General features: G+C 57.8%; 1 protein-coding gene across 1 annotated transcript in view; it reads right to left on the reverse strand.

The window, feature by feature from the left end:
* CUX2 (cut like homeobox 2) overlaps positions 1-7,293 on the reverse strand; it is a 39,699-nt gene extending 32,406 nt beyond the window's left edge. Inside the window, exon 1 of the mRNA XM_026058865.1 lies at positions 7,042-7,293. Coding sequence (XP_025914650.1) covers positions 7,042-7,293 — 252 coding nt within the window. The remainder of the gene's footprint in view (positions 1-7,041) is intronic.
* Between the last annotated feature and the right edge of the window lie 4,878 nt (positions 7,294-12,171).

Here is a 12,171-nt window from a genome sequence, read left to right on the forward strand (position 1 = left end):
TTCATTACTGCAATCAATCAGCTTAAAAAAACCACCGCAAAAACAACAATAAAAAACCCTCTAAACTCCCCGAGACGCTTTAATGGAAAATGCATCATCTGCTTTCTTTTCCGGCCGCGACTGCCGGGCCGGAGCGGCAACCCGCGAGCCTCGGGCCAAACCGGAGCCGCAGCGCGCCCGTGCCCCCGCGGGGACCCGGCGGGCATCCCGGCGCCCCAGGGATCGGCCGGCCGCTCCTGCCGGGGGCGGCCGCTGCCGCGGGAGACGGAGAGGGCCAGGGCAGGGGTGCTTCCCGGCCTCGCCGCCCACCGGATCGCCTGAACGGCACCGGATTCACGCAGCAGCGGGCGCTGGCACAGCCCCCGTCCCGGGAGCCAAAGAGGGTTCCCCCTCCCCGGCGCGAGGAGGAGGAGGAGGAGGAGGAGGAAGGCTGTGCTGGGCCACCCTGGCACGGAGCAGCAGGGTGCCCGGCCAAGGCCGCTCACTCGGCCGCATGGTCCCGGCGCTGCCAGGAAAGGGAGGCACCGGGTGGGAGCCGGAGTCGGAGCCGCCTGGCCGCCCCAGGCTTCCCGGCTCCRGCAGGGCTCCGACCCGGGGAGGAGACGCCGCAGGCACCAGCCATGCCATTATACGCTTTATTGATGCCGTTCTGAAGAAAGCTAATCAATATATTAGATTTCCCAAAGAAAGAAAACACCAGCTGCCAGCAGCACAGCACTCCTCGGCGGCGGCAGCGCGTTTTTCCATGGGCCCCCGGAGCCGCCGCACGTGTCCGCGCGGCAGGACGAGGCTCCGCGGCGCAGCCAGACCCGCGCCTGCCCCAGCGGCAYGGGCTCCCGAAAGGCTGCCGCCGGGTCCGCCGCCATGCGCAGGGCCGAGCCGCTTCGGAAATTGGTCCCGAGTCATCCYGACGGCGCGGGCGAGCCCCAAGCGTTCCCGCTCAGCAGCAGCGTGCCGGGATGGGCTCCGGCTCACGGATGCCCTGCCGTGCAGCAAACCTCAACCAACGGCTCTGAAACGTGGGAGAAACTGGAAATCATCAAACTGCCGCAGGAACCCGGCGGCGGCRGATTCCCAGGAGCCAGCCCCACGGCAAAGCCTGCCGGAGCTCGGGGCGAGGCGCGCGCCCGGCGCCCTTCACGGCCGAGGGCTTCCAAGATCGAGCCTCCGCAAAGGGATATTCATTCTGTAAAACCATTAAAGCCTCCGCTGTTGCAGCTCTAAAAGCTGCTCAAAGAGGAAAGAACGAATCCACGTTGGATCCGACGTCTGCCACCGAGGGAAAGCTGAATGACGTAATGGGGAATTGATTAGTATTTTAATAGAATTAGATCATTTGGAGGTTTGCAGATCTGTTTCAAAAACCCAAACGTTATGCAGATTTGCATCCAAAACCCTAAACCAGGGCGCGTTTAAACAAGGCAGAGTAAATGCCCCACATTTCCCCAGGATTATCTGAACCATATCAGATATAATCCAATGATCTGTAAAGTGATTATACCCAACTGAATATAAGAGATCTCTTCTGGTAATGCAATATTTCATCCAGCTGCAGACATTAGGCGGAGGCAAACAAAGGAGGAGATTTAATAAGTGGAAATAAAACTATAGGCAGAGATAGTTTAAATTTTTTTTTTTTTGTATTGCATCTAATTGCAATCAACAACAGACATCTGACACAGTGACAGCATCAGCAAAATTGCTGCTGAGAGCACAGAATCTTTGTCTAAAAATAATCAGACATTCTGCGCGCCACTGTTTGTTATAATGGTAATCGATGCTGGAGGCTTTGAATTCCATCAATTTATAGATCTGCCCTGTTCTGCCTGGTGATTGTGTTCTGCACACATCTCCCCGCGCTCAGCCGAGGCAGCGCTGGGGCACTGTGTGATTAAGATAAGCTCAGATTCCTTTCATACATTCCTTATCAGTTCTAATTCTCCACCAGGCAGAGATGTTCACAGCAGTTAAAGATTAGTTCAGCTTCTCAGACGCCAAATTTGAGGGTATTGATCAATAAATCAAATCAGAGCAATCAATTGCCCAATCAGAAGAGTCTAGCCGATGCATTATTACTGGCGCCTTCGAACCAGAGCTTTCATGGGTTTCATCAAAACACTGCTTTCCTGGCTTCCCGCCAGCTCCTGGGCTGGCTAATAGACTCCACAGCAGAGGAGCTCCAGCCCAGCAGAAGAGCAATAAATTTCTCATCAAACAGCCGATAGAGAAACAAGATGAACATCTGTTTTGCTGCAATGAAACTCCTGTGTTCTTCAGAATCTGCAAACCAGGTCTGACAGACCACCCCAAAGGCAGCTTTGCCTTCAACAAAGCAGCAAAGCAGAATATTCGCCAGTTATTTCAATCAGGTAATTTAAGAAGACTTTGCATTCTCCCCTCTGCAGCTGCTGGAGCTTTACAGACAGGATTCCAGCTCAGTCAATAATAAAAGCCATCCTGGGACCCTGTACTATGAAGGCAATTTTATGATACCCATTATGTGGCAATGTAACTTCATTAAAAGCTGTTTATTCCCTCTAAGCATTTTAAGCACTTTCCCTCACCCATAAAGAAGGGTCTTTCTGTGCACTGCAAAGGTTATTTTTACAGAGAGCTGCTTTGTGATRCTTCTTCCTCGGTAATGCGAGAGGCAGGTTGTTCCCTTTCCTCGCCTAATGGGCGCGGAGGGGAGGGAAGGAGGGTCCCCGACGGCTCTATTACGAACGAACAAGGTCTCCTCCGTCCCCGCGGGCGCCAGGCCAAGGAGGGTCCCCCAGGAGCAGGACAGGTCCGACGCGCTGGCGGGGCTGCAAACGTCCCCCCAGCCCCAACCGAGCTCCCCCTTCCCAATCTTAAAAACACCGCGCCGTCCCCGACCTCGCCCCTCCGCCTCCCCTGAAAGCGCGAGAGGCTTTTTCCGATGCAAGTGCCTTCCTTCAGGGCAGGGGGAGAGGGAAAGCACATCGTATCTCGGCGCTTCTAAACCAACCGTTTCTTGCAAAGATGCAAAAGGAAGAAAAAACAAAGGAGGTTGGAAAATTAGCATGAACCTGAGCACCCTGCAACTCGGCTCGGCAGCCGCTAGCAAATTGCRCCGGGCTGGCGCGTGATATCCCGGCTCCTCCGCACCAGCGGGCGCCTGCGCCAGCGAGGCAGCTGTATATTATTTTTATTGTACACTCAAGATGAGCTATGTTTACTAGAGTTCTATTTAGGCGACATTTATTATGCCAGCTTGTTTTATAGATTAATATGGACAAACGCCCCTAAAATGCACCAGCCCCTCTGCCCCGGAGGGCGGAAGGGGCCGCGGTTCCCAGGCTGGGAGTCTCAGAGCCGCCCGTGTCCCAGGTCCTCTCCTATTCCCAGCAATTTTGGGGCATCTCAGCTCTAAGGGCCTAATTTTCCAACCCGGGATTATAACCGAGCATCTAGAGATTGAGCTGGAGTCGTGGCCAAGACAGGGGCCAGGCCTCGTTGTGCGGAGAACCGACCTTTCCCGGGAACCGGACCCCCGCGGCATGCAAGAGTCAGGTTGTTCCAGAGGGGAAAAAATTAAATCCTAAGAAATAAATCCTACAAAACAAACAAAAAACCAATTAATTTACCAAGTTCATTTTCCATAAGCGTAGCCGAGAGGACGGGACGGGTCAGTCGCGCGTGGCTGCCGCAGCCAAAGCCGAGCCTGGCCTGCCTTAAGGAGTTCAGCAGTCGCAGTGGAGATGCTCGTCTCCATGTAGGATTTAACGGATCCTTCATCTTCCGGGTAGGCTGATAGACCGGGTAGGTCTTTATTTGGGACTCAAACCCAGCTATCATTAAATGGCTATTTGTGTTCTGCTGATATTCAAGAGTTAGCAAAACCACCCGGGCGAGATGCCTCCTGCCCGCTAAGAGCGGAGCCTCCAGCGAACGCCTCCGCTAACGAGTCTCCCCCCGTTATCGACCGCGCCGCGAGAAACCCTTCGCAAAACGAGGAAAATCCAGCAAAAGTTTGCAAATTCTACTTAAAACGAGGCCATTTAGACAGGAGAAAGGGAGGAGGCTCAAAGGGCAGGAAGAGACGGCTCGCAGAGAGGCGGTGGCTCCCCAGCCCTCGCTCCTGGCACAGTTTCTCCCCCAACCACCGCGGTTTTCGCCGCACAAAGCGCTGTTACTGGCTCTACTTCTTCAAACAGGAGCCCAGGGCAGCCAAAGGAAAAACAGAATTACTAGAATACATTTTAATTGATTTACAACAGCACTTAGTAACAGTGATAAAAGAAAAACTTGTTTTATTGGACCTCCTGCTAATTAGCGCAACTAACTCTGGGTAACACACAGCATCTCTTACAACATCGCACAACCCCGACCTTCACCCAGGAAAAAGGGTTTGTTTGGGTTTTTTTTAACAACAAGAGCTTCACAAGGATGGGAGCCGAGCGCGCACCAAGGGGAGGGAGCCTCGCCGCCCCGCGGGCCCGGCGCTGCTGCCGGCGCTCAAAACCTACCTTAGCGATTTCCAAACAAACGGGGGGAAAAATCAGCCTCTCCGGCAAATTCAAGTGTCTTTTCCGCACATCGGCAGCCCTTTATTGCAACTTTGACATATCCTTCCCCTAACGACTTTTCAGGGCAAGCGGATAAAGTCGAAGGAGGCGCACGAGAAACCAACCCGTGTTTAATATTCAATAAATGTGTCAATTTTACATAGGGAGGCAAATGGCTCTTTATCGAGGAATTGGTAAATTTCCTCCGAGGAAAGTAAGTGCGTTTTAGCCTTCAAGGGGTCCCCGATGAATAGAAATGCAATGTGATTTGTGATAAAACTCAGCTGCTCTATAAAAGACGTTAAATAAATGTTGCCGTTGCACTAGGGATACACGGAATTGATTGCGTTATAGACTGGCAGTGTGCCGCACGCGCCCCGTCCCGTGTCGCGCGACCTCCCGCCTACGGCTCGCTCAAACCGCTGGGAACGCCTCCGAAATCCCCGTCCCCGTGGCATCCGAGCCCCCGGGGTGGCCGGTCCCGGCACGGGAAGCACGAGCCAGCGCCGGCCAACTTATCCGGCAACATCCCGTTATTTGCATCGATTCGGTTGATAAAACGCAGGCGTTGCTGGAATCACCGTCGTGCACGAAATTAAGGGAAGAGCGCCGATCCGAGGGCTTCCGCCGGCGGCGGCGGCGAGCCCGGCCCGAGCGCGGGCGCCCCGCGAGGCTCCGACGGGGACGGCGYGCAGCCGAGCGCCCCCCGCCAAAGCTTGCAAACAACCCAATCTTCGTGCAGACAAATGAGAGGCCGCCGGTCCTACCGCGGCGAGCGCAAACTGTGATATAATTGCGCCGCTGCTACATCATCTTTAATCAATAGCATCCAGGGCTGCCGCGGCTCGCGCAGCCCCAACGCCAGCCGCCGCCAAGAAACAGCGTGGTGGTAAAAAGCCCGATAGCTTTTCCCGGCTAATAGGTGGCTTGTTCCCTCAACCCTGCTGATTTTTTAAATAAACCCAAATTCCAATAATTGTTTAATGTTTATTTTTATTTAGTTCTGGTTCACCTCCTCTGTCTCTTGGTGTCAGAAATTGATACTTTGCTCAGGTGGCTGGAAAAAATAAAAATTAGGAAACTGTTCATTATGGTCTTGTCATACTCGGAACGCGCTCCTGCAAACGCAGAGGGAATGTCGCCGGCACGCCGCGTCCATCGGCTGCGGGCACGGTTCCCCTGGGCCACCCAGAAATCGGGATTTGCTGTGGGCGCAGCTTTCCCGCGACATGCGGGAGATCGCATTAATGCATCTGAGGAGGTTCCCGGCTCGGGCGCCTGGCGTGGCCTCCCGAGAGCCGCCAGCTCCGGCGGATGCACCCGGATGCAACACAGAGAGGAGCTTGCCAAGAGGAGCCGCACAGCAGGGACCACGTCCTGGCCTCGCTCCGCTGCGGCAACGTTCGCAGCACAAACCAGCCTGGAAACTGCCGCGGAGATGGAGAGGAGGAGGAGGACTTGCCATCCCGGATGGGAACGGAGACGCGCCGGGGAGGGCTGAAGCGGGCCCTGGCCGAGCCACGGCAGTGCCGGCATCCCTCAGCTTCGCTTCCCCCAACGTTGCCTCCAAAATTAAAATCGGCTCTGAACGAGTCGCTCCGGTTTCCACGCAGACACGCGGAGGGCTCAGCACCAAGGAATTCACRACAAAAAAAATTTTAAGGCAGCTTTAATCAGAGCTTCAGACGCGGGGCTTGGGCCAGGCCTGGACACTCAGGCCAGCGGCGGCCCCGTGGGGACGAGCGCTTGGCTTGCTGCACCGGAAAGGCTGGAGCCCCCGGCTCCGCAGCCAAGCCCGTCCCGGGGCATCTTTTGCCGACAGCAAATGTCCACACAGCCGACCCCATCCCATCTGGCTAGGATGCAATGTGCTCCAGGAGAGATGAGACTACGGCACGCGCTGCTCCCGGGATGCATGCCCACCTGACCCCACTTCTAAGCCCAAAAGAGCCCAAATGAGCCCAAGGGAGGAAGGAACCGGAGTTACGAGCCCCTCTCACCGCAGCGCATGAGGGCCCGTGCCTCCACGTGTCTCACTTCCGCRATGGATTCATTCCTTCAAAAACTGCCAGCCCCTTCGTGGGAACAACCTGGGCCGGGGAGGGGACGGCAAGCGCCTCCACGAGGAGGCTCGGCCCGACGGCCAGCCCCGCCACGGCATGGCACGGACCGAGACGCACGGCGCTGGCGCCACGCTCCTGCTCCCCCTCCGAGCGCCGTGGAAGGTGGTTCTGGAAAAGTACAGGGAAGCCACAACCAATTCCTTTAGGAGATCCATCACGTCAGATTAGCAACTTAGTTTCTTATTAGCTATTTTCCATCCTATCATATTAATATTTGTTTTCACTAATACAATGCAGGAGTCTTATCATATTAGCAACTTTCACATCACATTAGTGGAAACAAATACTAATACAGTACAATACTAATATGACATGATCTGATGGGAAATTGCTAATACAATAAGACTCTCCTACCATATTAGTACAGAAACAACGCAAGTCCCGCTCACGGTCCTCTCTGAACGCGGCAAGCCGGTACCAGGCGTTTCCAAAAACAGCCGGGTACTTTGTGTCCCCGGTGCATGCATGGGCACAACGACGATGATGACGACCAGGGAGCAGAAGCACCCCTGGGTGCAGGCAAAGAGGCTCCCCGCCTTCRGGTCGCCTCGTTTGAGGGCAACGGTGGAGGTGCCCTTGGAGGTGGCATCTCCGAGGGCTGCAGGCAGACGCTCCCCAGCCAACCTCACAGCTTCAGCCATCAGAAGAGACCAACCAGGGCTTGAGATGTTCAATGCACCGCGGACCCACACAACCAGCATGACAGGACCCGGGTCCCCTGGTTACACTGGCGGTAGGAGAGAAAAGCCAACAAGCCCGACCTGAGGACGCGTCGCGTTTTGAACTCCAAGGGCTCAAAGCCGAGAAGACAAAGCGCCCCAGTCGCAGGGGCACGAAGCAACACCCGGACGAGCTGCGACCTTGCCTGCGACGCTCCGGTGCCCCAGGCCGGCAGGACTACGACTCCCGCTTCACTGCCCCGGCTCCATCCGAGAAACGCTGCCTCGACGCCCGGCCCCACGGGCATGGGAAGACGCAGAGGCTCAACCGCAGGCTCCGAGGTGGGAGGTAGCCCCAGAGTTCCCGCACCAAAGGATGAGCCTGGCAGGAGCGGAGGCCGTTGCCGTCTCCCAGGATCAGCCTCCGGAGGGCCCGTCCCGCTGCCCGCGCTGCACCTCTGTGCTGCCCGAACGGTCCCCGGAGCAGCCGCCTTGGCCTGAAAACTTGTACAAGCGACAACAACTTGAAGAAGGAACCGAGTCGTGCCAAACGGCCCCTCTCGTAGCTTGGGCATCAGCAGCTACCTTCCTGCGAGCGCGCAACGCTCCCCAAGCCCCGCCGCACGCGGCTGCAGAAAGCGAGGGACCTTGTCCAGCACCCCGGTGTCCCCCGAGACACCCACCCACCCACCCCTGCACCTCGGAGAGGTCACCCCCAGCAGCTTCCCCGGCCCAGAAACGCGGAAGGACGCACACGTCCGAAGAGGCAAAAGTCTTGTAACATCCTCGCCCTGCTCGGGTGGACGGCACGGCACAGGCACGCCAAGTCTCCCGCCTAAGCAATACTTCCMACGCGCCTGGAACAGTTTTCCAGCCCTTCCACTTCTTTTTTCCTGCAGGTACCACCTAAAATCTCCTAATTTCCTGCTGTGAGCCTTGGATTCGAGAGCAAAGGGGAGTTTCTCGCTGCCCGACATGTGCATCAGCGCAGCCGAACGGTACGTCCTGGCAGCAGGGAGGGCTGGGGGTCAGGGCCAGGGCCCCCGGGGCCCAGGGTATTTCGGGGTGGACCTGCCCCAGGGGCAAGGTGCAGGGAAGAGCGTTCCTCCAAGGCCCCGAGGCGCCGGCAGGCAGCCCATGCCCGCGACGAGCCCGTTCCCTGGAGCCGCTCCGCGGCTTGGCACGCGGATGCACCAAGAGCCGCTACGCTGTGCATCTCCAGCCAACTGTGCCACGGAGAAGCACTGCAAAAAATAGCTCCAGAAACTCAAAAAGCAGCCAAYGTATTTACTTGGAGCAAGGCAGGGGTTCGGCACGCTCAGCAATTTTCTATTCTCTCAGCAATTTTCTGTTCTACTGAATTAGTAGTTTGTATTGAATTAGTATTCATTTTCTCTAATATGATATATAAGCATAATCGTGTTAGTGACTTGGGTATCGCATTAGGCTACACAACTGGAATGCATCCCTGCCCCAACGGCGGCGCGCAGAGAGCACGGCGGCGAAGGAGGGGCCGCCGGCAGGAAAACTCCGAGCGCGGGGCCACATCCTGCTCCTGCCGGCCCGCCTGCAGCTCTACGAAACTCCTGCRGCACCCAGCAAACCTGGTCCTTGTCCGGGCTCCACATCCCCCCGCCTCGGCAAGCGGAGCCAGGTTGCTCCACGAGAAGGAGGGTGGGAAAGCCAGGAGTCAACGTGCTGGATGCTGGGACACTGTTTTGCAGGGACCTGGAAAAGTCCGGCTAGCCAGAGACACAAGCGAGCCGCCGCGGGCGGTGCAAAATCACCATCTTCCTCTCGGCACAGGGCCACCGAGATGCATCCCCTCCGCTTGTCCACGCTCAGCCGAGCGGAAGGCCCCGCGGGGAACCAAAACCCTCGCTGCTCCGCGGAAGAGCGGAGCCCCCAGGAAAGGCCTGCGTAAAGATCAACCGCGCGAGGCATTAGGAGAGGATTTTGCAGCAGACGCTTCCAACCTTTTATGGGGTCCAGGGAGTTTTTACCTTTTGCATCAAACTGGCTTTGGCTTTCAAGACCAACTGCTGAGGGATGAATTACCGAGGAGACGGCTCTGCTCCGAGCGAAGTGAGGGAAGGGGAACCTGCACTTGTGCTCCTCGCTGGGGGATCGCTGGGTCCGGGGCTCCCCGCGCCGGCTTCCGCGGGAGACGCCGACCAGAGGTGCAGCGCCGCCGCCGCGTGCTGCAAAAGGGGCTGCGAAGGCGCCGCCGGGCCGCGGGACCCGAGGCAAAACCACCCCGCGGAGCTCCGGCCTGGGCCTGCTGCTGCCGTTAAACCCACCGTAGCTTTTAAACACCGATTTCCAAGTTTTCTGCCCTCTTGCGCAGCCCAATCTCTGCCTCGCTGCAGGGGCGGCGAACGGGGCAGGAGCTGAACCGCAGAGGGACAGATCCTGAGCGGTGCGGAGGACCGTTCGGGTAGGAAACCACCCCATCTCGCCTCCCTTCCCGTCCCTCCCGCGGGCAGGGACGAGGGGAACCGCCGCTCCCGGCTTGGGAGGACCCAAAATAAAATAAAGGGCGTCGCGTCCCGACCGAACAACTTACCGGTTCGTTCAAAACGAAAGACTCCCCGAGCTGGGAACCACAGCCTCGCTGTGGCGAGCTAACGATTCCCACCCGCCTGCAGACCCGCGTGGGAAACGCGCACCCAGCTCCCCCCGCCGGGTACCTGCCGGCCCAGGCCCGATCCTGCTCGCTCCTCGCGCCCTCCGCCCTCTCCCCGCAAAGCCGTGGCAATCTGAGGGGTTGGGAATTAAAGCCGGCATAGGTGCACGTGGCAGCCTCGCAGGCGCCTTAAACAGGACTCGTGTAAGAAGCCGGGGAGTCGGGAATCCTCCCCTTGGAAAAGTCCAGCCGTAACCGCTCCCTGCCTCAGTTTCCCCCGCTGTAAAAGATGACGATGGGCTCTGCAGGGTGACGGAGATCCCCCCGCGATGGTCTGGGCCGGTCGGCCTCGAAACCTCCCTGGTGCTTGGGAGAGGCCTGGCGGCCCCCGGCTCCGCTGGGACCCCCCCGGACGAGCCCGGAGCGCCCTCCGTGCCGGAGCTCCCGAGGCGGCACAGCCCCGAGTCCAGCCCGGGGCCCCACGCGGCACCCACGAACGGCGCGAGAAGCCTCCTGCCCGGGATTGCCAGAAGCCTTTTCCTATTCATAAATAACGCTCAGAAATTCCCCTCCGTGGGACAAGGGATAAAATTCCCTCCGTGGGGAGCGGGACGGAGGCGCCGCCCGGGAAAGGGGGGAAGGCGGCGGGCACCGCGGCTGCCCCATGTGAGCTCGGAGGGGCACCGGCGGTGTGGAGCCGGGAGGGAGGCAGGCGGGGAGAGGGCGGCCGGCGGCGCGGGAGCATCTGGCTCATCCCTAATGGAGCCGGGAAGGGGCGGCCTGATTCGYGCTGACCCCCCGTGAACCCGGCGGAGCCATCCGCCCCCAATCCTTAATTACCCAATTAAGTTGCAACGAGCAAAGAATAAAGCAAGAGAGCGAGGCAGAGGAGGAGGGAGGGAGGGAGGAAGGACCCGGCCCCGCAGGGAAACGGCTGGTGTCAACGCCCGCGCAAGGAGCACGGAAACGGGGCCGGGGCGCCGGCGGGAGCCGCCTCCGGCACGGAGCGGCCTTTCCGCCAGGCTGAGCGGTTGGGGAGCCGCGTCTCCGCCGCGTTAAGCACGGCCTCTGCGGCACCGGGACGGCCGCTGCGCCCCGCGGAGCGCGCTTGGGCGCCGGGGCGAAGGCAGCGCCCGACCCCGCGCGGCTGCCCGGCACGGCTGCCGCAAGACACCGCTGGCAGCGCGTAGCCGTGTGCCGCATCGGTAATTAGCTCTTTTTATGGACTCAAATAAATTGCCTCCATGTTATCAGGGAAACGCGTTCGTTTTAATCCCCTGCCCACGGGCTGCGGCRGCGCGGGCGCCTTCGGGGCGCGAGAACCGGCGGCTCTGGGGAGACGGCGACRGAGCAGGGCCTCCTCGCGGGCTCAGCAGGGCTGGGGAAAGCCGCACCCCAGCGCGCCTGGGGATGCCGAGGTCTCTGAACATCCCCCCTTCCAAGAGCCCGGCGCTGGCTCGGAGCACGAACCCGGAGCCGCCTTCCAGCCCCAGCCCGGCTGCAAGCCACCCTGCTCGAAGCACGTGGCATCACACCGATCCTCACGCACCGGTCGAGGCCGGAGCAGTCCTGGCATAAAACCTACACAAATATACCTATCTGTGTATAAAATTCCCGAGCCCGTATTTAAGATCCATGGCCAATTACCCAATCAGGGAAACTCCACCTACCTGCTGATGCCCGTTCCGACATCCCCGGAGAGCTGTTAGCGCTCAGCATGCGCCAACCTGGAGCCGGGGAAGTTACCCCGGGAAAAGCTCTCCGGGCGCGGATAGCCGTGCACACGTAACACGCGCGCACACGCAAACACGCACATGCATATTTTAAAATCCTAAGAAAATTCTGAGTCTTCGCTGTCAGTGCTGTATATCACTTTGAGATATATACCATATTAGCAAAAAGAACTGAATTATATTGCATTCATGATGCAATTAAACACTTCACTAGGAATCAATGTAAAACTGATGAGGCCTGAAAGTAGTGCATATGGCTTAGAACATTATAAAACATTACCTTCACTCAAATCCTTTTCAGTAGCAATTTAAATCTTCTTACAGTTACTGCTGCCAATGGTAAACCATCTACTGATTCATAACAGTGCATGGGAACGAATGAATTTTTTTAAAAATTTATTCAACTACTAAATTACCCATGAAACTGGAATAGCTGACAGGAGTAATCTGAATTATTATTAGCTCTGCAAGTATTCTGCATTAGCCAATTTAAAACCACGG

This window comes from Apteryx rowi, unplaced genomic scaffold (assembly GCF_003343035.1).
Source record: "Apteryx rowi isolate R43461 unplaced genomic scaffold, aptRow1 scaffold_15, whole genome shotgun sequence".
Classification (NCBI taxonomy): domain Eukaryota; kingdom Metazoa; phylum Chordata; class Aves; order Apterygiformes; family Apterygidae; genus Apteryx; species Apteryx rowi.